The 27,278-nt window shown below is 39.9% G+C and overlaps 1 protein-coding gene across 7 annotated transcripts in view; it reads right to left on the bottom strand.

Moving 5' to 3' along the window:
• Window positions 1–940: 940 nt before the first annotated feature.
• Window positions 941–27,278, bottom strand: part of PKIB (cAMP-dependent protein kinase inhibitor beta) — a 58,442-nt gene continuing 32,104 nt past the window's right edge. For 3 of the 7 annotated variants that reach the window (XM_063389905.1, XM_063389904.1, XM_063389908.1), the window contains exons 2-3: window positions 10,195–10,369; window positions 941–5,143 (exon numbers count right to left, since the gene is read on the bottom strand). In XM_063389905.1, coding sequence (XP_063245975.1) covers window positions 5,058–5,143; window positions 10,195–10,342 — 234 coding nt within the window. In that variant the 5' untranslated portion in view covers window positions 10,343–10,369 and the 3' untranslated portion in view covers window positions 941–5,057. Of the gene's footprint in view, window positions 5,144–10,194; window positions 10,370–23,908; window positions 26,135–26,247; window positions 26,579–26,929; window positions 27,044–27,278 lie in introns of those variants that run through there. The other 4 variants (XM_063389909.1, XM_063389907.1, XM_063389910.1 and 1 more) reach the window with 4 other exon arrangements.

Genomic DNA, 27,278 nt, shown 5'->3' with positions numbered 1-27,278 from the left:
GGGGCCGGTGCGGGGACGAGCCCGGGGCCGGTGCGGGGAAGAGCCTGGGGTCCGTGTGGGACGAGCCCGGGGTCCGTGTGGGACGAGCCCGGGGTCCGTGTGGGACGAGCCGCGGCGGCGGCCGCTGGAGCCGAGGCCGCGCCTGGGCAAGGGCGCCCTCTGCCGCCAGCACCCGGCGCCCGTGGGCAGCCCCGTCCTCCGTCCCGCTGCGCTGCTGCAGCCCCCGCTCTTCCTCACGGCAGCCATCGTCCCGAAGGAGACCCGAACTCCGCCGTGCCTGGGAAGCCGGGAGCCGGACAGGGGCGAGGCTGTGAGGAAGGCCAGGGCACGGCTGTGTGGCTGGCGCGGGCTCGGGCGCCACCTTGTGCCTGCCGGGCGGGAGGTGCCGCCTGACGGCTGCGGAGCCCATCCCTCGGGAATGCTCCTGCACCCGAACGAAACTGGGTGCCTTACTGGAAAACTGTTTCTGGAATACTGCTGGGCATTAGCAGCAGCTCAAATGCTCCTTCTTTTTGTGTTTACACTGCTGATGTATCATTGACAAACATGTCCGAGGAGTCTGGAAATAAAAGCACAGTAAGCCCTACACAGTAGGGTCAAGCCAGTCTCTCACAGATAAGCTTTTCCCTACATTGTATGATAAGCACTGGAATTACAGCATCAATCCTTGCATAGCAGAGCCCCAGGAATAAAGCATTGGTAGGGATTGGCCAAATCCTCACAACAGGGTCCTTACATTGCAAGCAATTATTTTGGCCACAGCAAAGAAAAGTCCACAGCACACAGGCAACCCCTGCCCCCCAACAAACAAATAAACAAACAAATACCACACAAACAACCCTGAGCCCACCCCCCCCTCCCCTTCCCCCCATTATCCATCAAATGTAAGTCTTGCACTAAAATCCAGAGATCTGGTATTGGGATGTGGCACATGCCAAGATGAAGTGATGGCCTTCAGGGTTCCTGTTGCTTACATCTATGGGGAAGGTCCCCACTGGGCTGAAGAGAGAAATAAACCAAGACGGTAAATGAAGAGCTCTCAGTAATGATTGCTAATTACTAGCCAAAGTAGAACAGCTTCAGGTTGGGAAGATGAAACACAATTATCCCTAAAAAAGGTCAAAACAGTCATCTGTGGTGGGATTTCCACCCAAGCCCAAATTGCAGAGTCGGCACCTAAAGCAAGGTAGGCTCCAAGCCAGACTCAGACACCTGCTTTACAATAAGAGTTTATGGGTGGGGAAACACAAGATGCTTTCTGTTTGCAATCACATGGATTTTTTTGCCCGTGGCAAAACTTCTGAAGTTAACGTGTTGGATCAGATAGAGACATTCTGCCTCTCACCAGCCCAGTCTGCAGCGAGGTTGCTCTTAAACTTGTCTCCCTGCACTGCCTTGCACAGCCTACCTGGTAAGCTCAGGATCCCACTAGATGGCAGGACAGTTTAAGCCTTTTGCGATTTCTACTTCAGAGCAAGTGCCCTGGGACCCCGGTGGGCTCAGCCCCACTGGTCTGAGCTGTCTGGACCAGGGGAACCCACACTCGCCACCATCTGGGGCTTAGGCTCCCTGAACACACATGGAGAAAGCCATGGAGAAGTCTTTGTTCAATTTCATGGGCTTTAGCACATATAGAGCACTAGCAGACAGAAGAGAGGAATATGAACTAATACTAATTTGCTAAACCTTGAAGTATTCCTCTTTATGTGTGTGATACATAAAGGATATTTAGCCTATTAATGGTAGTAGGTAAAGTGGTAGTAGTAGGAAAGTGCAGTTTAAGCCTCTTATAGCCACTGCTCTCCTGTAATTTTTAAGTAGTCAAGTGCAGTTACAATTTCTTAATGACGTCTGGGAAACATTAAGGAGAATTTTCTATATATTCAAAATAACCACAATTGTTTTATAGATGCACAATAAAATTACAAGGATACTTCCTGCCATTTTTTTAGCATGCTGAATGGCTAAGAATGGATAATTGCTTCATGTTCTAAGATATGGAGACAACAAAGTTACCATTTTTGATCGGTACTAACATGAAATTCTTTGCTTTATGAAAGCCCAGGATAGTGCTGTAAGATGATGAAAAAGATGCTATTACCTGTACCAAACTTGCTGGAATGGAAATTGGGATTAATGCATTATAATACCAGATTAGCCCTAATAGAAGATTGCTGCTGTCATTTATCAAGGAAATGAAGTATGTACATAATTTTAGGCACCTAAGTAGTTCTATTGAGTCCTGTGAAACCCTTCTGCATTTAAACTTAAGCATGTTCTAAAATACCCTGCTGATTTAGGGCCATAACACTGTGGCCATGTGAACCAAGAGAATGCACTGTTATCAATTACTCATTAGTTGAACTAAGGGAGGATGGTACAGCCTGGATAATGGTTGAAACTGGATACACTGGCTCAATGACAAACATATTCAGAAGCACCTCATTTGCTCTTTGCAGACTCAGCTGAAAGTTTAGTAGGACTATTATCTGTCTTCAGCACACTAACAAGAAAATGAACCAAAGCTTCCCCAAGCCCCAGAGTATTAGACAGCATGGCATAAAGCCCCCCAGACAGGCCTAAAGGGGTGAGTTCCCTTCTGCCTGAGTGAAGAATCATGCACAACAAATAAACTCTGCTCCAAAGACCAAAGTTTAAATGGTACAATGTCTCCCACGTCAGTCAGTTTGTGAGTCAGTTTATACTGGTCAGAAATATGCATTTGGCTCACAACTGAGAAATTTGGTAAAATCCAGGCATAACTACCTATTCCTACTGCTACAACTAACTATAAAAGAAATCTCTCATGCAATCTAGACTAATACTTGTTTAGACACAAACCATACATGCACATGGCAAAGAAGAATTTCTGTGATTGTAACTTAGTTAATTTGCAACTAGATAATAAACATACAATGTATTACAGACCTTTTAAAAATGTTCATCCTGCTTTTAATTATATTGCATTTTAAATCTTAATTTTTACTGCTGTGTTTTTTCATGTTTGCTGTTAAAATTCTTGTTTCTACGCAACATATTTTCATCGACAGGTTCATAAACTCAAGTACAAACTAAACACCTGAGTGCTTACAATAATTCCCCAGGGTGTTGAGCATTCTTGACTAGTTGTAAACTCTACATTTGTGAGCAGTTAATGCCATTTATGTATTCAGTTATAGATTGGGGTTTTTTTACATAGAATTTAGCACATGAATAATTTGCTGAATTCAGCTGGTTCGTAATTGGTGTGTTAATAGCAAAAAATTTCAAACTAGCTTAGACTAACAAAGTATCTATCCCTGTAACCCAAATTTCAATGTCTGTATTGTATCAGAGAAGAAATTAAATATATCCAGTGCTGCAACTGTGAAAGAAGCACAGAATTCGATATAGGCCATGACCCAGAAGAGCAAAGCATATAAGCACTTGTATTTCAGTAATACTTATATACTTGATTTTGATGGGATCACCACAGTTTCTTCTAATTTACCAGTCTGATGTACTGTGATGCCATAAAGGAGGCTGGTATAGGAGAGTGGGACTACAACTCAGAACAAGAGTGTGTACCACAAATAGTTACCTCCTAGTCCCTCTCCACTGTGGTTTTCAGCTCTGGTCCTCCAGTGTCAACTAGTTCAGCCTTTCAGACTTTCTTAAGCCAAGTGTTTAGATCCAGTGGAGTGAATTATTTTACATTTCCAAATCTGAAAAAAAAATTGGGATCTTGCATTTATTAAATCAAAACAGATTTAAGAGGAGGGAACCAATTATCAGTTCAGTTGAATTAAACTGGATCCTTTATTGAATAGTCCCCAAAAGCCAGGGTATGAGTAAATGCACAGCAGGAATGAAAGTAGTGCCTTATAAGCTCTCTTGAGCTCTTACAAGCTCTTTGCCAGGTTTAGATTGCACAAATATTTCATAGATGGAATACCAGTCACATGTGGGATGTACCCGTCAGAGATGCTTCCTTTGTTTTCATGATGTACATAAGTGGCTGCTACCCAAGGAATCATGAAGGTTCATATCTGTACCTGAATCTTAAGCCTCCTACAATAAGGGAATGAATGACAAGTATTTTCAAGAGCATGATCTCCAAAACAAAACAAGTCCTTTCAGTAAAGAAAAAACTTTGCCTAAAATCTTTGTAAAAGTCACAATGATTGAAATATATTCACTGTCGGCAAACAACAAAGCAAAATCTAGATGAAATAAAAGAAATATGTCTCATTTGGCTTGAAATATTGTTCTACAGGAGAAACATTAAGAAATCAACTGAAGACAGAAAATATGATAGATATTTAATTTCCACAGTGAGATTAAACAATTTTCATCATATACAAACCTACCTACTTTACTTGAGATACACATGAACAGCTACAATATTCAGCATGAAAACAAATGGCCAAAGTGGCGAGACTGCAAAGAGCGGGAGAACTGAGATGATCTGCCATAATTAAAGAGAGATAAGGAGAGTCTCAAAACAAACACTGATGTTTAAGTAGTTTATAAAACCTTCTGGTGACCCGAGTAAGAGAAAGTTTTATTTTATGTAATTATTTTTTTCTCACACCCATCTATATATGTCTAATGAGAACAAAAATCTTGGGAGATAAATTACAGATAATGTCTGTAATCTAATATATACTTAACATCACCTTGTGGGGAGTAAACACACCTCTGTGTCAGAGAAAAATAAGCTGGTTTGGGAAATTAAGAAACAGGATTTTTTTTGAAACAATGATTAATTCCTGGTAGGTATATTAATTAGAGCTGTCAAAGAAGATTAGTTAGGACAGATACTATAACAAAACAAGAGAGAAAACTGAAAACAAGAGATACATTCTTTAGTTCTTTTCCTGTTTGGATATGCAGAACATTGCTTTTGAAGGATGACAGTAGAAAGAACTGTATGCAATCCACATAATCACCTAGGTACAAGTGTGTTGCAAAGTCATATCTGTGCTGCTAAAGTTGCTACCACACTTCAGAAGGGGCGACACAGGGAAACTGGGAAGTCTGTTCATGGGATTCATGAATCCAAAAGTCCTCAGGCGTTAGGAATCACTGCATTTTCCTTCCGCCTCTTGACTTTCCAGCAAGGCTTTGGATGATGACACTTCTCCACTCTCTGCTCCTGCATCTAAACAGAGACAGAATTAAACATTTAAACTATACACATTCTCACAGCTTTTTTAATGCAACCAAGTATCTGGGTTCACTGATCATCTGTTTGAACTGGCTCTTTACTACCATAGTCATGGGTGCTTTAGAAAGAGAGATTAACTCAAGAGAGAAAGAACTTTGAGAGGCATCTTCTAAAAGCCGATGCCTCTTGGTGTTGATTTGCCCACTACTTGGATACGCTGATCAATGTGTATTTGGCTGCAAAAAACAGATTGGAAATAACTTTGTATTACTGTTATTACTTTTTTTTCTGGGTCATTTCCAAAATCAAATTAGAATATTGCATTCCTTTGAGCACTGTGTGGTTTCAGGTAGATAACATAATAGTTTATGGATATGCCAGTTATCTGCCGATGTTCTTTGACAAGAAATACCTGCATGAACTTACCCTGTCTTCACAAAATGGGGGATTTTTTTGTTGCTCTGAGTTGGAAGTTCACTCACAGATTAGAGTTGAATGCTTACATGACTGATAGAAATAAAAGCTCCCCAGTGTCTCTGGTCATTATATGCATTGTTCCATGTTGTTTCTTTTGATCAGGTTTACTCACTGAGAAGCAGAAACTCCTCTTGCCTTGATTTCCTTGCAAACCATTATAATAATTTTCACATTACCTTCAAGCCCCCCATGGTGGTAGCAGTGGTAACAGCATACCCAAATCTATGGTAGTCCATAGCTTTTGGGGACAAGGAGAGGTCTGCTCAGCACATCTGGCTGTATTGTCCTCCACTCCATACTCCTCCATCTCCTCCACAGTCATAATCTAAGGGGTACACTCTCTGACTTGCTATAAAATGTCAAAAACACCCAAAAGAGCTATGTATCTTGGTCTCTACATATCACAGCAAATATATAATGCTGTACACAATTCATCAGCTAAAGCCCTTGACAGAAACTGCTTGATGTTTTAAGTCTCCTCAGAGATTAAGAGGCTTTGGAATTCTATAGCGATAAAGAACCAAGTTACTTGACATCTTCCAGCTTTATGTAGTACAGCACTGTTGTGGAAAGGGAGACAGAGCAATTTCCTCTATTGGCTGTTTCTGTGCAGGTTGGACATCTAATATTAGTGGAGTCTTTTAGACAGGGTAGAAGAAAACAGTTTGTTGGAGGAAATCTAATCTCATACTTGTTGGCATTTAGGTGTGCAATAGGTGCTAGTTAAGCTGCTGAGTGTTATCGCCAGAATGGTGCCCTAACGCAGGTTACCAAATGTAGAAGACCAGACAGCTTCTTGCTCTCAAACTTATTGCAGCCTCCTCTTCAACCTTTGGATCACCAGTGACACCAAACAACTATTCAACGTGGTTTCAGACCACTTGTGGACAGTCTCAAGTGATTCAAAACTTACACACCACCAGAGGATGATCAGACATGATACAGATGGTCTGCATTTCAGAGTTAGGCTCCAAGATAAATAGCTGGTGCCAGAATCTCTCCTGTTCCTCTCACGAGAACATCAGCTTTGTTTGGCTTGCAGAGTATATGGACATTTATATCATACAGATACGGTCCTTTTGTCTTCATTAAAAAATAGGGCAAAGTCTCTTTTCTTTTCTAAACCAGAAAGTATTAGCACATCTTGTTCCTGATTTTTCACTATGAGAGTAGCTGACAGCATTTTAGAAAGAGGAAATGTATGATCCAATGAGCATTAACTAAATTTGAAAGAAGATGGAGAGAGTCCTCCTCACCATCTCCTATAATCTTCACTGAATCTGAATTTCAGAGCAGCAACAAAATAGGGCATACTTTATATAGCCACATGTTCCATCTTCTCTACTTCTCTCATTTATCTAATTTCTTTGTTCTGAGCTGCAAATGACTTTCCTCTTTTAATGACTTATTGTTAAGTCAGAAATAAGCAAAAGAGATGCCTGTTAGAGCCCCAAATGTTTCACAAACAAACTGCTTCCCTGTCACAGCACTTGAACTTCAAAACTGTCTTTCGATTTTGATGAATTCTCCTCTGTTTGCTTATTGTCTCATCAAAACTTTAAGGTACAACACAATGAGGCTGAAATTCCCATCTGATACTCGTGAAATTCCCATCCCCAGAAAGCACTCAAGCTGTCAGAGTGGACCTAACTGCATCCTGTATACACTTCCTATTGTCACGACTGTAAACTGCTGACAACAGAATCTGCTGCCTTCCAACATGCTCTGGCACAGCTATTTGTCAATGACAAAAGCCAAGGACAATTCCATGCTCTTAACTGTTCTTCAAATCCTGGCAGTGCTGGTCCTGTATTTCTAAGACGACATCAGTACGTTTTGCTAAATGTAACATAGCGGTGTTTAATTTCTTCTTCTTAATGAATTAGATGGAGACCAGGAGAGGAGGACTATTGTGTCATCTGGAGGGCTAGTGTCTTGGGTTGAAAAATGTAACCAAAAATGTGTATTCTATTTTCATCTATTGAAACCAGTTGGGAGATATTGTTCTTCCATCCTGTTGCACCCATCCTCCTCTGAGGGACATCACCTGTGAATGGGTCATTTAAGGCCTCTCACATGACTGATAACATCACCTCATTCCACTGTGAGATGCTCCACCCAGTGGGAGGAGCCAAAGCCTTTCCACCAGGATAAAACCTGCAATCCCAAACACTAATGCAGTTGGTTTTCCACTGAATCCTGGGAGGAAGATCAGACCCATCTTGCCAGCACTAGACACCCCCCTGCCTTTTTTTTTCCTCTACAGCATCATCTCTATTTCACAGAACAACATCTGTTACTCTGGGAGGACATATTTGGACTGCTTCCAGCACTGAAAACAGGGTGTCAGGTTGTATCTCTGACTCTGTCAGGGTTTTCTAGGACTTTTGTTTGTTTGCTTGTTTGGTTTTTGTACTACTGCATTTGTATTTTTTTTTATATTCCTAGTAAACAACTGTTATTCCTGTTTGCATAATTTTGCCTGAAAGCTCCTAATTGCAAAATTGTAATAATCTGGAGAGAGGGGGTTTTTACATTCTCCATTCTGAGGGAAACTCCTGTTTCCCCTGACAGATACCTGTCTTTCCAAACCAAGACAGCTAGATACTTACTTTATGCCATGCTGTAACTTTTCTTATAAAAAAACTTGCACTCTTTCCTGTTTGTTTTGTAGGGACATAATTTTCATATTCATAGGGGAAAATGTCTCCTCAAGACAAAATAATGCCTTCTTCCAGAACCCATTCAGATTCTTATTTTCCTTGCTTCTCCTGGTTCAAGTCAGGTTATAGTCATTTGGCCCTTCTCAGTCCTCCAGGAAATGTTCTTTCTACCTGCTTAACAGTCCTTTGATGGGCCCGTGTGGGCTTTAGATTACAGAACCCCAAGCACATGACTAGAAATTAAATCACCAAAATAACAACCATTTGAGATCAGATAAATCCTCCCCCCAAGCCTTTTACGGTGCTTTAGGAGGCTGTACACCTAACATTCTGTAATTTCTTTGGGCAATGTAAAAGGAGGATATGCAACCCCGGAGACCAGGAATCCCTTTAATGATCTACTTCAGATTCATGGACCATTCACACCTCAGCACAGGCTTTTCTTCCCTTTTGCTGCACTCACACCATTACTGCTCCTGGATGTGGGACCACCTGTTGTGGTGGTACCACAACAGCAGTAGTGCTGGGCATGAGAAGAAAAAGTTTTCTGAAAAAAATTCTGATTCAGATTAAACAAAGTAGGGACAGACCATGCTCAGGCCCAGTCTATATCTTTTGTTTCTTAAGCATTAGAAATCAGATCTTTCTGAATCTGAAAATTCCCCTGAAGTCACTCTGAAAGTAAAAGGAACTCACAAGGCTGATGTTGATTAGAACTGTGCTTTCTCAACAGAGCATTTATATAATGAAAGCACATGGCAAAATAGGGCACTGGTCTCAGCAAAGTTGAAAGCCTAGTAAACAGGAATAAAATACTATCAACACTACTCTTAATGTATATGCCTGATGTGAAAAACGTGAGATGATTAATTCATGTTCTTATGGTAAATTGGAAAATTATAAAGCTGTATAAATTTATATCAGGTAAAAGTCTATGTTTTAGGAGGTTTCTCCATTCAGAAGGGAACAAAAGACTTTGCAGCCTTCTCAAGTATTGGGAGGGGACCTGTTGAGATGAGCCTGTATCAGCAACTCACACCTCGGGAGCCACCTTCACAGACCATCAAGCAATATCACCCATATCTCGAACATTCATCAACTATAAGGACCCATAAAAACTGAACATTAACACATGGACTTGGGAGGGGAGCTCTTTTCAATCCGACTGGAGATGGATTTGGGTTTGAATAGCTAACCAAGAAACAAAGGGAAATATGGGGAAATATTGCCAGAGGCAGAATAAAGAGTATAAAAACCAAGCCTCGAACATGGCAAATTGGTGTACCCAGCTAGAGACACAGACGGCCAGGGTCTGTGTCTATGGGTCACCCTTGGCTCTCTTTTTCCCGGGAGAAACTCTGTCAAGTAAGTGTCGCTGTTTGTGGGGCGTTTTTTATTGCTTAAAATTCTGTAATTTGATTCCAAATTTTGTGATTTGAATTTTTAATAAACCAAATTATTGAATTTGGTAATAAATTGTCCTGGTATTTATAACACCTGAGTTAGGATAGCTGTCATTGTATTAACAGCACAGCTCTGCTGTCTTGTGCAAAATTATCTCAGTGCAGTAGCACACTGGAATTTACAGTTTTGGGTGATGTGTTATCCTAGTTGCCCAGAAATACAACTGTGTTTTCTCTCAAGGGAAGTGGAATTCAGTTCCCAGCACTGAACTGTTTCCCTAAGCTGCTAACACTGGATCTGTGGATGGATATGGATATGGGTTAATATTAACTTGTCTCATCAGGAGGCACATGTGATAACTGCTTTGTAAGGCTGAATTTAATTCTAAATGATGAAAGAAATATTAGTATTGATATCAAAACTGCACAGTGGTGGAAGCCTTTAAAAAAGCACTAAGGATGACTGCATAAAAATGTCCTTTTCTGAATGCACAGCCATTACCTTCTGAAACAGAGAGCTCAGCCAGTTTGTGTGGCAGGTCTGAAGTCCCAGCACCAGCAGGAGAGCCCAGGATATCTGGTAAGGCGTTTCGGCGGCCTGCCCGTCCTGATGCGGCAAAATCTGTGACCACAGGCTCCACATCAGTCATTGCTGACTCCTTTCCTCATAGCAACATCTGCAGATGGAACAAAGAGAAGAAGAAAACAGCTGTAGCCTGAAGGATGCTCATCACCTGCTCAATAGTACAATAGCCAGAGGCTTTGCCCAGTGGCTCTTTTGTTATTAAAAGCCATACATTTCAATACTTTCAATTTCTGCCCCTGAAGAAGACAGGAGGCTGTCTGTGCATGTCCTTACCATGCCATTTGCACATCAGACTGTCACAATGAACAACTCTGCACCGACATGAAACCTGTGAATAGGGTCAGCAACAACCCTTTCTGCCAGCCATCTGTACATCCTTTTATGAGCTATTCCCTCTTTTAAAGCGGTTTTGACATGCAATCACTTAGAAGAGAACTAAAATACTCTGTGTGAAGTAAAGCATGTTTTCCTTATTATGAATCTTGTTCATGTTCTTATTTAGAATCTTGTTAGAACAAACTCATTTTACAAAGGAGCAAACTATATAAAATGACCTCAATACTATATAAAGTGACTCTCAAAACACCAACTGAAACTCATCGTAGAATTTCTTTATCCTTCACATATCAAACCACTTGTTTGCCTTTGCTGCTTGTTAGCCTGGTTTAACCTTCTCTTGAGCATATGACTTTCATCTAATAAATAACTGAATCCTGGAAATAATGGAACCAACCATATTCTGCTCCTGTGCTCCCTGTCTCAAAGGCCATTGAACTGAATGTGAAAACTGGTGACCACAGTCGGCTTCCGATCACACGCAGTTGTGTGCATGATCACACCCTGAATCATCAGATGAAGTGTGAACACCCAGAGCAGAAGGATACTTGGCTGAAAGTGGCACACAGTGTGAAAACTGCCCTTAGCAGTCACAGAAGGCTATAATACAATCATTTACACAATAATGTGATAATTAACAGAGCAATTTATAATTAGGTATCCATTACTCAATTTAAAACAGTAGTTACTTGCTCTATATGAATGAAGTTCTGTTTGCAGTGTGGGAGCAGGAATGTTGTCTCTTTGTTTAAATACGGTCAGTGCTTTGAGTGGGAAGGGATACAGATGGTATTGGAGACCAATCTGATGGAAGGCTGTCAGCTTTTGGTTTACAACTGGCTGTATTTAGACTAAGAACTGGATATGGAAAGTGTCACTCATGTTAGTGTTGTTCATATAAGAAGCAGAGCATCACAGTCCCCCTTTTAAAATTCTGCTAAGCTTGGGAAATATTCTTGCTTTCATTTCATGGATAGAAAAAAATTATACAAATAGATATCAAACATGACTTGCTATGATGTGCAGGAAGGAAGAGGCAGAACTGATTATTGATGCTGACCTGCCATTTTTACCACAAACATTTTCTTTTCTCCATCAAAGTGCCTTTCAGCTGTGTCAATCCAAAACAAAGAAGAAATTTTCTTAATCTTCTTTGTATCTCTAAGTGCCTTGTAATAGAAGAAGTGAATCCTTCTTGGATTGCACAACAAAGGCACAAGTAGGACTGCCAAGTCTGAAAGGTGACATGAGCATGCAAATAAACTGCTTGCTTTAACTCAGGGCAGTAAGTGAAAGGTCTCATCTGGAGATTTAGCAGACAGTTCCTGTCTGCAGGAAAACAGATTAAATCCAAATGAAACTTTTCCATCAGTGGCAAAATGTAGAAACTATACATAGGCACTCAAGAATGACACTCTTCAGAAAACACATAAAAACCATGGAGTCATCAAGGCTGGAAGAGACCTTTAAAATGATCCAGTCCAATGGTCAGACATACACCGACATTCTCACTTAGATTTAGCATTATACTATCAGAGGGTGAGATCAGCACTTGGCACGAAATATGAAAATAAGGAGAACAAATCCATGTTTATACACACAGTCTCATGGCTTTTTGGGGCTGTTCGTATTTATTAAACTCTAAGTGTCCTAAATGTGTTTTTTTTCTCATATGCTCACCACAGCAAGTAAAAAGACCATAAATTACACGTCAGAACAGAAAATGCTTGGGTTCTTCTTTTGCTTAGTAAAATTGTTAAAATTACTCTCAATGCCAAAATACCAGGATGCTTGCATTTCCTGCCCATTTCATTCCAGCCATTAATACAGTGGAGCCAAAAGTACTGTTGTGAGTAGACTGCTGTTCACCTAAGATCTACAGAATGACATTAACATCAAAATACACTTTCTCAAGCCTGCCCTGTGGACTTTCCCCCCCTCTTATCTCTCTTGGATGGATGTTTTGGCCCCAAAATGGTTACTTTTTACATGGAGAAAAATCTAGTCTACAACTCATGCCATATGAAGCTACTCTCTTCTGCAGTACAGTTTGCACTTCTGCATTTGTTTCAAAGCCCTCCCTTTCCTCTCCAGCACATCTCCTCTGGCATAACCTCCCTCCACTGCGTAATGCTAGACAACCCAGGAAGATGATGAATACAGTCTGACATGCCTTCAAGTAAGTGAATTTTGATTTATGCATTTGATTTAAAAAGTATGCAAATCTAGATAAATCTAGAACATATGTCAGACAGAAAATCAGCTGATCATTATCCATCCATCTGGTGGCCATAATTCAAATATAACTCTAAAAATACACCATCCTTTATATACGTAACATTTACCATTAAGAGTTTTCACCTTTGTTTTTTTATTCTATCTATAGTGCACTAGCACAGCGTGTTCTCTAAGTATATTTGAAAGATGAGGGACTACCCCAAGAAGCTTAGATCTGACATTAAAAAATGTATGTCCATTTATAGATCCACATAACCCAAAACTTAAGCTCATCTCCCTACATATGACAGACATTATTCAAAGTAGCTTGCTGCTGTACTTGAGAGAAATGCCATTTTATTTGTTAATGTTCTAAGGGAGCTCTTCAATTTATTTCTGAGGTTCTCTTTTATCAGTATTTTCTAAGACCTATATCCAAGTAAGGATACAGAATTTCTCTGCTCTTCATCTGTTTCTGCCCTTACATTTTTTAACACATTCTTTGGAAAATATCTACATTTTTGGCATCTCCTTGCCTCTGTTAAGCACAGTATTATTCATTCCTCCTCACAGAGTAAACAATAATTACAATGTGCATAGCATCTATTTTTCTCAAATCTACTCCTCCTCCTCCTGCTGCCAACATCTGCTTCTGCTTCATTGAACCCATTTTGCTCAAGCCTTATCCAAGACAAAGATATTCACATATTGCCAACACCTGTGTGCAGTTGTTTCTCTGAGTTTCCAAATTACTGTTGTCATTTTTCTCCTGTGTCGCTGCTCATCAGACTAATGGAGCACAGTTTCAGAAGAACAGTGCCAGATTTCCAAATCACAAAGTTCTGTACTTTCCCAGCTCCTTTTTTTGCTACAGCAAAAGCCCAATCCACCCAGAAGTATAAGGCAACTGGGTGGAAGAGTTGTGCAGGGATGGAGGCTGTCTGCAGAGGGTCAATAGTAGGCAGACAGGTGCATGTCCCAGGAGGGCTCACCTACCAGTTAAGAGACTGAAGGCTATGACTGGCATCCCAGCTAGCACTCCATCACCAGGACTAATTTTGCAGCTTGTTACTGGGCCAAGACAGTGTTAAAGAGGTTTTGGGAGTATTAGATTATTCCTCATGCCTCTGAAATGCCTGTGGGATCACCCAGAATACACAACAGACAGGTGTGCATGGGGAAGGAAACACTCTGCTTGTGAAAACTGATTAAGCAAAACTCAGTTAATGATCTATCAGATATTCAGGTAAGGGTCCTCAGACAAAACAAATGCAGGTAAACTACAAGTGGCATTTTCTCTAAAAGACAGCTAGTTTGTTAATCTTTGAGTCTTCTTTTGCTGGCAGCGTAGCCAACCCTTTGGGGGAAAATGAATCACTGAATCTGGTGAGAATTTATTTAAATAAATGACAGGAAAAGAACAAATAATTCTCCTGAAACAATTTGTGTTGAGAATCAAGGGAAATAATGCTTCAAGGTGTTTAGTTCAATGTCAGTGTTGTCTCTTCTTCACTCTTATCTGTTAGAAAATAGATAAATCACCACCCTAAGTATTTGTGAAAGCTATTTTTGCTTCTGATCTTTCTGTTGTCTGACACAGACAGAACACCAGATTTGTTCTGCTTGGAAGGACAAACTATTCCTCAATAAATATCAAAAGGTTCCCAACATTGGCACTGTGGTAACTCCACTTTGTGCAGGAGCCTGAAAGACCAAACACATCACTCCTTGCTATTCAGGCACTTTTGTCAAAAACTTATGAATAGTCTCTGCCTCTGCTACATTTCCCAGACACTGTTAATTCTGAATGCCCTTTAGTAGAAACGAACTGGAAAGCATGAAATCCTCTCACAAAACAGATGAAAAATTCAATAGCCAAGCAGTACTTTCAGAGCCAGACTGACTGATTATGTGTCTTGAGGGTCTCTTACTGTAAGATGCATTTCAGCATCTTAATATATTCAGAAAAAACTGTAGTCCTTCAAGTGGTGTTTAGTTTGTCTTTATTTACTTGTAATGAATGCTCTCCACGCTCCTCTACCCCAAAAGCATGTAGGTTCAAAATTTTCTAAATAAGGAGAACAGAAAACTTATTGAATTAGGTGCTTCCCACTGTGCAACTGAGATGAAAACCACATCTTCTTCCTATGCAGTTGCCATGCTTTCCCATCCACTTCTGCTGCAGCTGCATCCTCATGTCTTTGTCTCCTCTTACCAAAGGTCTCAGAATAGGAACATTCTCATTATACATGCTCACGTAATCCCTATGCTTCATCCTCAGGCATTTCTGGACCACAGAAAAGAAAAAAAAAACAAAAACAAAACCACCTAGGAGCATCCATGTTTTTAAGGAAGACAGCCTAGAGACTATGAGGATAACTAAAAGTAACCTGGGCACTCATCTAAATTTTATGAGAAAAAAATTCTCTTATGTGTTTCTTTCACATCAGGAACATTTGTTACACACAGGCAACCCTACTTCTGGGAAATATAAGCAAGTGTTCTTTACCAATACATCTTTACCATATGTATATCAAAACACAGGGGTTTTGATTTTGTTTGAGGCTTAGGAAAAGAAACCACACATTTCTTAGTATGCAGAGGCAATATAGCTAACTATATGAATGTTAGAAGTGATCCACTAAGGAAAAAGAAGTAATTTTGTAACATTTCAGTTTTTTTAATATATCACTAAGCTAGAAACAAAGAGTACTTTTTATTATTTCATGTTAGAAAGATGATTTGGGTTTCCTGTACCAATAGAGTTGACCTTTCTCAGAACAATGTTCTCAGAAAAATTAATGAATTTTTGTTTTCCTATGTAGGAAAACTGAATTATATCCTATCTCAGTAAATCTACAGTGCAGAAGGATGTCCTTCTGCATCTGTTTCAGTCTGTCTGTTACAGCCCATATAACATGTAATATTTTTGGGATGACATTTGAAAGTTTGGTATATTGTATAACAGGTTTTCCCTTCTGGTTCTTTGCAGTGTACACAGCTGTACAGACATTTTACACAAAGGTCTTGTGTGTTACTTCTGCTCTGGGTATATGACCTGCTCTACACTCTTGCACCTGAAGCAACATTCTTATCAATAGTGTGCAGAAATAGCCTCCATTCATGATCTTAACACTAAAATGGTTAGACTGGGATATCATGATTTCATCATTCTTCCATTTCCTGGTCTCAGAAGCACTGAATGAATACCAAGATCTTGATCCTGTTGTTCAGAAGTCCATCATTTTAGGGCACAGAACCTGAAAAACTAGGCCAAAGCTGTAGGACTTTTTTTTTTTTTTCCCTCAGAATGGAACTTGGAAACTTTCAGTTGAATTTTCAATCACTTCCCTAAAGACAATTTTATACTCATGGGAAAGACAAGAGAGGGAAAATAAGCAGCATAAGATTGATCCTGCTGCCTTTAAGCGTCTGGAAAATGTGCAGATACCAATGGTGCAGTTCACCCTCTACAAGCCCGTACAGAGTAGAAAGATGGAAAGTGAGCTGTGTCTGACCCCTGAGTATGCACAGTGCTCTGATGCACAGGAGAACACATTACAGAACTAACAGCAGCTCTAAATAATGGCACAACTTTCTCTTTGTGAAAGGAAATAAGGAAGAGAGGAGAAGGGGTCATGATACTGACAACTGAATCAGAAGTTATCTGCAGCGAGTGATAAATGAAGTGACATTAGCTGAAGGCAGTCAATACCAGGCAACCAAGCTTGTCACTTTCCGAATGTCCGTGAGTGACCACGAGCAATGACAGACATCAATGTTAGTCGACTTCATGGGAAACACAGTTCAGTTCTAACTCATCAGCCATGCTGGAAAGAAATCAAACACATCCACGGCCATGGAATAAGAAATGAAACTCATTGGTAATAAATCAACTGACCAACCTAATTCTTTGTCTTGTATTTTGTCCATTCATCCCCACAGAGTTTTCATTTCCTGTTGCAAATGCATATACCACTTTCTGAGTTCAGCCTCACAGTTCCAACCTGCTAAATCCTTTCTTAGAATCTGCATCTCGCCTGAAATTCAAGAGAATTTTCCCCACTTTCAGGAATAGATATGAGGAGTAATTTCAGAATTCAAAATAATTTTTATGGCTAATTTTGCCTTGCAGAATCCCTGCAACTACAACATTGCAGTTCGATTTTATTTCTGATCTTTTGCACTGTCAAAGGCACACAAGGAAATGAGTACCCCCAACCCCTCCAATCTCCTTTCTCCTCAGCCGTTCAACTGGGAATTCCTTGGGGAAGCATCAAAGAAGTTTTTCCCTCTGCTTTGATATCAGCTGCCCCAACATCCCACAAACACTTCCTGTAACACACACAAGTTATCTACATAAACCAGAATATGTACATCAATCTGTATTCTTCGTTAGAAGCAGCGAGGGATTTGGTTCTTTACTTGCCAGCTCTGTGGAAGAAAACTATTCTGACAAAACCACTGGGAAAACTGAGGCAAGCAAAGAGCTCGAGGCATACTGGAGTCCCCTTACACAATGCACTTCAGTAAAGGAATCAGCCAAGTGAAATGTAAAAATTTTTTGTGAGAAGATGAATTTACAATTCAGCAGATATATGAGAATGGAACAATCCCATGCACGTAATCAACATGGCTGTATAGCCAGTCTCTCACTGGGGAAGGCCCAAATCTCCTTGAGATTTTACTGACGTGAATGAGGAACGTTTCCATCTGGCTCAGAGTGAATCCAATGTGTACGAACACTGTATTTCCAGGAAGGGAAATCCTTGTAGAAGCGCTTACAGAAGAGGAGTTGAGGAGCAAGAGGAATTTCCTGGTAGCAACACGTGGGCACAAAGGGTTGAAAGCTGGGAGCACAAGGCTGACAGAGAAGTAAAAACCACCGGGAGCTGTAACTGCGCTTCTATGTAAAGAGAGATTACCTGAGATAATTTGTTTGTCTCACACAGACGCGTGAGACAAACAAACTATACGGGGAGCTAAAGGGCCACGGGAAGAAAGGAGAGCTCTGGAATCTTACTGAGGAAGAGGAACGAAACTAGTACTGAGGAGTTTCTTTGGAAGGCAAGCAAGATGGGAGGAAGAGGCTTGTTCAGTTCTGAGGAACACTGCAGGAGACCAGCTCTGGTGCGGGATGAGCAGAGAGATGAGCACAATGGAGATCTTACCCTTAACAGCAAACTTGCCAGGAAACAGTAAAACAGGTTTGTTTGTTTTTGTAACTTAAAAAAAAAAAAAGGTAACTACACCAAGGATCTTTCTTCTCAGGTTTTTTTTTGAGGGGGATAAATTATTGTGTTAATATGACATGTGCTACAACACCTTGGCCACAAACTATGTAGTATTTGTGACAACCTTTACAGACTGATATTGTTTGGAGCCCTCAAAAGAACAAGTCACTCCAATAAGAGCTTCTGCACAGAAGTGCATTTTCTTTGCCCTGCAGGCAGCACCCTTCCAGGGAGAAAAGTCCCTGCTTATTTCATATTAAGACCTCCAGAGTGTCACTTGTAGGTAGAAGTGGGTTTGGTGAAAGGGTTACCTTTCCATTATGAAATGGTGAGGGACAGAAGCCTGTGCTTCTTTCCATTCAGCAGTTAGGTGGTAACAGTCTGGCAGCAAACAGGAATTGCAGTATGAATAGCTACAGGCACCTTGCTAAGTTCCTAAGCCTTTAAAGCACGGGACTGAGACCATTTCCATTAAAAAGCAATGACAAGCTCTTAGAAGTACTTTATTGATCTAGTTATGCAAATAAAAGCTGACATTTTATCTTTCTCACAGCCAGGTAACGTTCTATAATTGTATATAAAGTCAGATTAATTATATTTTATTTGTATGATTCTTCCTTCTTGAAACCTACAAACTATATTTTTTTGGGATAGTCTCCTACATATATACAAAATATACAAGATATATTTTTGTATGGAATAGTCTCCTGGATCAGACCAGGAGACTATCCCATACTCTTCATGGACTTCTTCCCTGCTCATCTCAGTTTCACCTGACTGATATGGAAATACTTGGGTATAGCCAGTTTTGCAATCACACCCCCGAGCATTTCCTCACCTAAGCATAGGAGAGGATACTCTCGGTCTTATAATTATATAGCTTATGTCTGATGAGCACTTTGGAAAAGTTTAAGTCCAACCAGATCCAAGTACCATCCTTCTCCCTGAGTAAAACTTTCCTATTTAAGTTTTTTATTTCTGCATTCTGGTTTCATAGTGCAAGCACACACCAGGAGGAGTCACAACTTCCAGAACAAGGATTACTCATGGCAGTCTGTTCTAATAAAAAACAAAAATAAAATAAAACAAAACACAAAAAAACCCACCACCACCACCACCAACAACAAAACCCCCAAACAAAAAAAGGCAACAAAAATCCCAACACAAACCAAACCAACAAAAATTAAATGAAACTTAATAATAAATTGCTACTTACTCATAGAAGACTGGAAACAGCATTTAAAACAAAGTAAGCTTAACTTTATTGAGTAGTAAAAGTACTAACATACTAAAAAAGGCTAATTATATTTTCTTTACCATGGAAAGCTGCAAGAAAGCCTGCTTGTCTTTGTCATGAGTGTGTCTGCAAATCTAACACTCCAAGTTTTTCATCATTCTGCTGGCTTCCTTAAGCACCAGCCTAACCGGTAAAGCAGGTGACAATTTCAGCTATTTCAGTAGTGCCTATTGTTGATGGGAGCATCTCTACCACCCTCTTCAGCAAATATCAGTCTGAGAGCCCCTCAGATACCTTGCAGACATCACCCCAACACTTCTCTCAAATAGGGTTCTTGGGGACTCAGTGCTCTTTGCTTTTGCTATGGAGCTCTGCATAACTATTTCCCCCATAATTATTCATCTATTTCTCACTTCTGCTGTGTCTCATACTCCACAAATGATCTGGACTTCCTGAAGTATTCTTCTGTCTCATTCAAGAAGACTCCTGGAAATCCAATCAAAAATACCTCATTTGGCATTATTCGCTGAATAAGATGGTAGAAAGAAAATCATGTTTGCTCAATTCACTAAATGTTTCAATAGTTAATAAAATATTATTTTATTATTTTATTTATTTATTAATACAAAATATTATTTATTATTATATAAATAATATTATGTATTGATATTTATTTTATTATATTTAATTTATTAATATTATTTAATATTGTTTATTATTAATAATAAAATATTATTTATTATTAATAAAATATTATTTTATTAACTCAGTTCAAGGGCAGTAAAAGTTTTTTGATTTTGCTTATATAAGTGAACTATTGCAGGATAATTCTATAAAGCTATCTCTGCTGGTCTACCCAAAGGTTTTTCCAATTGCACTTTTCTAACTAATAAAAGATAATTTCATTCCCTAAAAACTTTGTCTTGACCATATCCTTAGACCACCACAGGTGCTGGAAAATCATTCTGGTTCAGTTTGCCCTCAGGGGAAGATGAACCAACAGAGAAGAGAACATTGTGCTTTCCGTACTAATCTGGTGACTGTTGAAGTGAGCCCAGGCAGGAAACAGCCATTTGGCAAGTGAAGTCTAATACAAAGACAGTGGAGCTAACCTTCAACTGCAACTCAACCTGGTGCCCTGAAACAGCCTTTAATGAGTTATTTAAGTTTCCTACTGCTCTCCTTGACATGTCAGTGACTTGAACATTCACAAAGATGAAAAATCAATACGACATAAGGGTACATTTTGAGAAGTTATATGACTTTGCTGCCCTGTCTTCAACAATTGCATTTTAAATGAGGACCCTTAGTTCCTTGCTCGGTATGTTCCATTTATACTATATTTATGTTTTAGCATAACTTTTTGCCTCAGAAACAGTATTTCTTCTATATTCAATGAATAGTTTTTCATTTTCATTTCATTCTCCAGCATACATCGTGTTTACTCTAATACGATTTCACTAAGGTCACAGTTTACCTGTTCAATCTTGGCAGTAGTCCTATTTACTGATTTTAATGAAATTACAGCTAGGAAAATGTGCCCCCTCTCATGGTGACTCACCAAGAAAATAGACTGAGATTTGAGAAATAAATCTTCTTTTAGGCTTATAATTTAAGTTAAATAATGACCTTGATTCACAAGACTTTCTCAATTATATTTACAATCGACTTTAAATTGGAAGTAAAAAATACATTTAATCAATTACATTTCACTGAGACATACCCTGATGATACATGTTTACAATTTGACCCTGCAGTTCCCCACATACTCCATCTAATTGCAAGGCTTGTGTCGTTTCCACTGAAATTTGATAATACAGCCAGGACACAGTACTAGGAACGAGCACTTTGACATTCAAGAGGAGATCACTGAGTCAGATTTGTCCCACTCAGATTAGGTGATAAGAGTTATCTCCAGGGGATAGGACACATGATGACAGAGTCTCTGGTTACCTGTGCACCAGAAAATCTGTGACTGCACCACGGTCAGAGACCACAGGGTATTTGCACCCACGAGTACAAAGATTTAATCCTCTGCCAAAATGTTCTGAGACTGGGGGAAAAGCTTTTTCCACAGAATAAAGAATATAAGGGGATAAGTATTTAAGAGCAGCTAGTTCTTACATTTTCTGGAAATGAGCCAGCCACACACTGCTCCACTGATTATCACTGATGAAAGAAATTAAGTAAATCAAAAATCCACAATCCCAAAATCTCTTGAGGAGTAATGATGGAAACATATGGGCCATATGATTATCCATAATACACATTAAGAATCTTTTCCTTAGAACTTATTCTGGATTAATTTTACACTTCAGGTGAAGAGTTTATCTGCAGTACTATACTCGCTTCCCCCTTCCTACTTTTAGATGACTCTATAGTGTTTCCTATGCATCTCTGCTGAAAGGATACCATTGATCAGCAATTTATAAACCTCCCTGACTTTCATGCTGTTTCAAAGTGTCTCTTTTTCCTAGGAGAATAGTTCTAATAGGTAAAATTCATAGTAGTTACAAGCCTAAACAAGTCAGTAGAATACACATGGGATTAATTTGGTTTAATTTCTTTAGTCTTTCAATATACTTCTATTTTATGAAAGTATGAATCATTTCTATTACCCTCTAATGACCTTAGCCTGGGGCACTAAACCAGCCTTCCTATCTTAGGGCTTCACAGTTATAGACTATAGTTTCATTTAAAAAGAAGACATATTTCAATCAAAATTCTACTAAAATATACTAAGGAAATTATTTTATGGTCTTAGCGAGCTTACTTGGCAATTAAGAAAGATTATTATTTCTCAAAAAAATCTAAGCCTTAAAAGCAAATCCCTACCTCCAACTGTTAGAGTCTATCTGTTTTTCAAGAACAAGGACCAGACAGACCTTTCCAAGGCATGCATGAGGCTGGCAGACAAGTCATTTCCATACAGTTGAATTAATGTATTTTAAATTAATTCAATTAAAATTATCTCTAATTAAGCCAGATGGCTTTCAAAGAACCCTTTCCATTTTGATAAATGATCCTCCAGTAAACATGTCATGCTATTGAAATACTTGGATTAAATGCTTTAAATGGGGACCAAAAAAAAAAGGTATATTTATATCTCAGATGGTAAGGAGGCTGTGAAAATCACCAGTACATACAGGATGATTTAAAAGATGACAGTAGAAAGTTAAAGTGTCCTTTCCATAAATTATTTGAATGAAACACTCAGACTTTCAGTACTGAAAAAGCCTAAAATAAAAACTTTTTAGCAAGGCCTCTTGTTACAGGACAAGAGATAATGGTTTGAAACCGAAGATGATCGATTTAGATTAGACACAAGGAAGAAGCTTTTTACAAGAGGTGGTAAAACACTGGCACAGGTTGCCTACAGAGATGGTGGATACCCCATCACTCAAAACATTCAACGTCAGGTTGGATGGGGCTCTGGGCAACCTGATCTTGTTGCTGGTGTCCCTGCCATTGGCAGGGGGGGTGGGATTAAATGATCTCTACAGATCCCTCCCAGCCCAAACCATTCTATGATTCTATGATTCTAAGTATGGTTGGACCCTTAAGCTATTTTAGCTGGAATACCATGATCCACAGAACTTTTATTTACCTTTCTTAATCTGCATGGGCCATTGACGCTTAAGGAAAGTGAAGGAATGAAAACCAAAATATAAACAAGTAATCAAGTCTTGTTCCTGTATGTCATACAAACAACATTAAGTGGAAGTTCCACACACCAAATCCTTTGGATTTAAAAGTTTAACAATCAGTTTGCTTTCTCCTCATCTTTTTAGTTTTAATTTAACATTTAGTCTGTTATATTCTGAGTGAGAGGTGGGTTTAATTTTGACATGTTAGAGCAATGCCATTCTTCCACAAGAGCAGCAGAAGTAACAAGTGAGATCTGTGTAAGCAAATATTGCTTCCCTTTGGAGCAGAATTGGATAGGATTTCCACCTTGAAAACGCAAAGGAAAAGGAGAATCTGCACTTCCACTGTGTAGGGAATGGTACTATGTAATTTCTGAATCACATCAATTTTAATGAAACTTTTACTAGATCCAGGCAAGAGAGAGACCTCTGACTGCTCCTGAAGTGTTTCTTGCCAATATTCAGGGACTGGCACAGGGTGGGAGGAAGTCAGCTTGGGTTGCTATGCTTTAATCACTGCTTTAAGCCACTGCTTTAATCACCAGGCCCTTTGACCCCTCCGAAATTTTCACTTTTTGGTTTCACCCCTGGAAGCTTCACTGGGTTTCCTTGCTCTGGAAAGAGTCCATACACAGCCCCAGTGATACAAGACATTTCCTAGGTTAGGAGGCAAGGAAATCCCAGATCTTGCTTGGCTTTATCACAGGAGGTGTGCTCTCATCCAGCACTGAGACAAAAACGGTCAAACCTTGACAGCCACAAGGCTCATGCAGGAGCTGGGACATCCTTCACCTCAACTCCTTCTCTTACCTGAAAGAGAGAGCACCAGACTCACCTCCCCTCTTCCTACCCTCCCATGGCAGCAAATGCCTTCTCTCCTCTTTGTCCTACAGTAGCAAATTGACACACTCATAGGCATGGTCCCTCCATGCAGAAAGTGCCAGCGTCCACCTCCTCACCCAGCCTCTCCCACCGTGTCCCACAGAAGGACCATGGCAAAAGTCTCCACCATCCCTGCAGAGGCTCTTTCCCAGGCAGCACCACAGGTGAATCTCCCTGCAGAAAGGCAGAAGAATGAGCAGCGCAGCCTGCAGAGGGGGAGTTACATGTGCCATTTGGAGTTACTCACACCTGCCATTCCAATCCCTTGCTGAAGGCACTCTGATGCAGGGGGATGAGTAGCCTGAAAGTACCCATTTCCCTTTGCTTAAGGATTATTGCTCAGCACTGACATTTTGTAGCCTTCATATTTTATGTTTCACTGGAAATAACAGCCCCCTGGCAAGCTGCTCTTAAGGTTTTGCAGCCTCCACAGCATTCAGTCAGTGTTTACCTACCTGTGTGTTGTGTGAATTTAGGAAGTGCAGAATGCTCAGAAACAAATTTTTCCCATCTGCTAAGATAACGACCTCTCCTAAAAAGCCTATGAGCTCTGAACCTTTCCTTTTTTAGTTTTGTCAGCATAATCATATTACAGCCTGACAATTGACAGTGTAAATTAATCAGTCTTCTTTTATGTTTTCATTTTACATGGAAATTCCTCAGAAGTCTTTTTTTAAATTTTTTTTTCCTTTTCTTTTTCTTTTTTTTTTCCCCCATTTTGTCTTATAAAGCATAGACAGAGAGAAAAGGCAAAAACCAGATAGGCATTATCACTGAGTGAATCTTTCTGCAAACTGATACTTCTTTCTCTGGATAGATTGAAACAAATATCAAAACCATTTTAGAGGACATGTTCTGCAAAGATGTGCCTTTGCCAGAAACACACAGACCTAAGTGCATTGCTTAATGGAAATTCCATAGGAGAGTTTCTTTTTTGATTTTTTTTTTTTTTTTTTTGTGGAACTATGAGTTGAACATTTTAAAAGAAAGCCTGGAAGTGATACTGACAATATTCTCAGAATTATGCTGATGTTGTAGTACTCAAAATCTTTACTCCTTGGTTTATCTACTGGGATTTAGTTCTGCGTTAAGACCTATATATTCAAAAGGTCAAAAATAAGAAGGTCATGTTCTCCCAATGAGTGCATATCCTTAGAGATGGTGGATTCTCTTTTCTAAACTTCACTCAGCACTGGAGATAAGTAGAACCTACATCTCCTTTCTAGAGTCTTGCATGAATCTGGATGGAAAACTGCAGACAGGGAGATTTTAAGAGACTCTTTCTGCAGATGACCTCTTGTTCTTGAAGAGCTACCCAAGATTACAGGCTTAGTGATAACATTTTTCTCTGGTCTTCTCTGCTACATCTTTATGTCTCACTTTAAAATCAGCAGCGGAAAGGTTTATTTATAACTTGTGTTTTTCTTTAAAAAAAGCACAGAAATAATTCTGCATTTTCTTGATTGCAGATGAACAGGCACAAACTGAACAGAACCTGTATGCTGGTCTCATTTTAAACCCATGGGTCACATTCTGTTCCTTACAATATCAACCAAACCACTACAGCTTTGTTCAGTGAAACGGAGGTTTAGGAGAGCACTATCAGAAAAAGAAATCTGCAGATATCCCTCCACAAAATCCTTGCTCATGTATGCTAATAGAGGGAAAAAAGTAAGAGAAGGATTTGCCCCTGCCTGAGAAGTTTCAGCACTCCTCCCTCAATCATAGAGACCTTCACATTTGTGATGACTGTGTGAAGGCCAAGGACAAGCAAAACCAGCTATTTTTGCTCAGTTCAGAGCTCTTTGTGTCCAGTACTCCGTCTCAGACTACTCATGGTCACAAACAGCTCCAGAAACCTGGCTCTGATACGGATGTCTCTGCAGGGCTGAGCTGACAGTCTGCATTTTGAAGGCCAAATAAATGGTTTCCCCCAATGAATCCCTCTTCCCCTCTGAAGGAGGAAATGATGCACCCACAGAGAAACTGAACTAATTTCTGTACTTCTCAGCAGGAAACTCCCTAAAACACTGATAGTTGCAGCCAAAGCACATAACTTTAACATATAATATGGAGTGTTTTTGGGCTTTTTATCTAACCAAATAGTATACCAAGCAACAAGCTAGCTCTAGCATTTCAAATGAGAGCCTAGAAAGACAAAGATGACCCCCCACAGTGTGTAAAACCCAGCAGCAGGAGAACACTGGCAAGCAAGGCTATGAACATTTAAATAAAGGGGAACTTCTCTGTTTGCTTAGTCTGTTCAAGACAGTAAGGAAACAAGCACAGCTCTTTAACTAAAGTTTTTTAGGAATGGTAGATGCTAATGAAACCCTGTTAAAATGTTTTAAAAACAGCTCAAAAGAGGTACAGAACACAATACAGCAAACGAGAGCACAAGAAAAAGGCTACTTACAGGACAGCAAAAAGAGGCTGATGAATACCAGACATCCAGAAACAACTGGAAAGTGATCTCAATGTCTGTCTTCTCAGCTGACTACAGCAAAACACCAAGGGAAAGCTGAACTGTTGCCAAGAAGGAAGATAAACTTGCACGCATTTAAAATAAATGAACAGTTTACAAATTCACGTACAGGAGAGCATGTCACACAGGTAGGCTTCTGGAATTCAGCTTTTCATTCAGGGCACTTTTGGTACAAAAATAAATCCTTAACAACAGTGCCATTAAAGGAATTCTCCATCCTCTCATAACGCAAGGCAAATCTCTCTGCACCAGCAGTGCTGTTACGTTCACCCCAAAGGTGGCAACTGCTGCCTGGACACCATGTAAGCAACAAGCCATGTTGCATTCTGCTATCCAAACAGAGAACATGTAATTGTGGCATAAAAACTGCTTTCACACTGCTCTGCTTTGCCAACACCTTTTCAGCAAATATCTAAAACAGAGTTCATATTTCAGCCTGAAAACACAGAGAGTTTCACAGCAGACAAGAAAGCTAGTTGGAAAAAACACACTGCCTAATTTTGTATTAGCTGTTAGTTGATTTGGATGAAGAATCAACAGCCTGCCAGAGGAGGGTCATTTAGTATGGCTGCTTGGCAATCTGCACAATTCTGCCCCCCAAAATGCTAAATACTTTAATGTTCATGGTTCAGGGATGCCTTCAGCCCCACAGCATGGCCTCAAGAGGGGCCAGCATGACCTACAGAAGAAAGGCACTGCCTAAGCTGTGCCAGCAGCTCCAGATTCCACTGTCCCCACAAAAATAACCTGCCATCAAATAACTACCAGAGAAGCAAATTGCCACTGGAAAAGCCTCTCTGCTTGTAAAAATCAGAAAGGCTGCAGCAATTTGAAGCCACACATATCCTGTGTGCCACGTACGTCAGCAGGGCAAAAAAAGGAAAGACATGATCAGGAAAAATTAACTTCTTGGTTGAGGAAATGATTCAATGTTCTGTACCAAGTCAAGGTTGTCCCTGTTT

The sequence above is a fragment of the Prinia subflava genome, chromosome 2 (assembly GCF_021018805.1).
Source record: "Prinia subflava isolate CZ2003 ecotype Zambia chromosome 2, Cam_Psub_1.2, whole genome shotgun sequence".
NCBI classification, from domain to species: domain Eukaryota; kingdom Metazoa; phylum Chordata; class Aves; order Passeriformes; family Cisticolidae; genus Prinia; species Prinia subflava.
The sequence above is the reverse complement of the archived record's forward strand: the minus strand, read 5'-3'. Positions and strand labels throughout refer to the sequence as shown.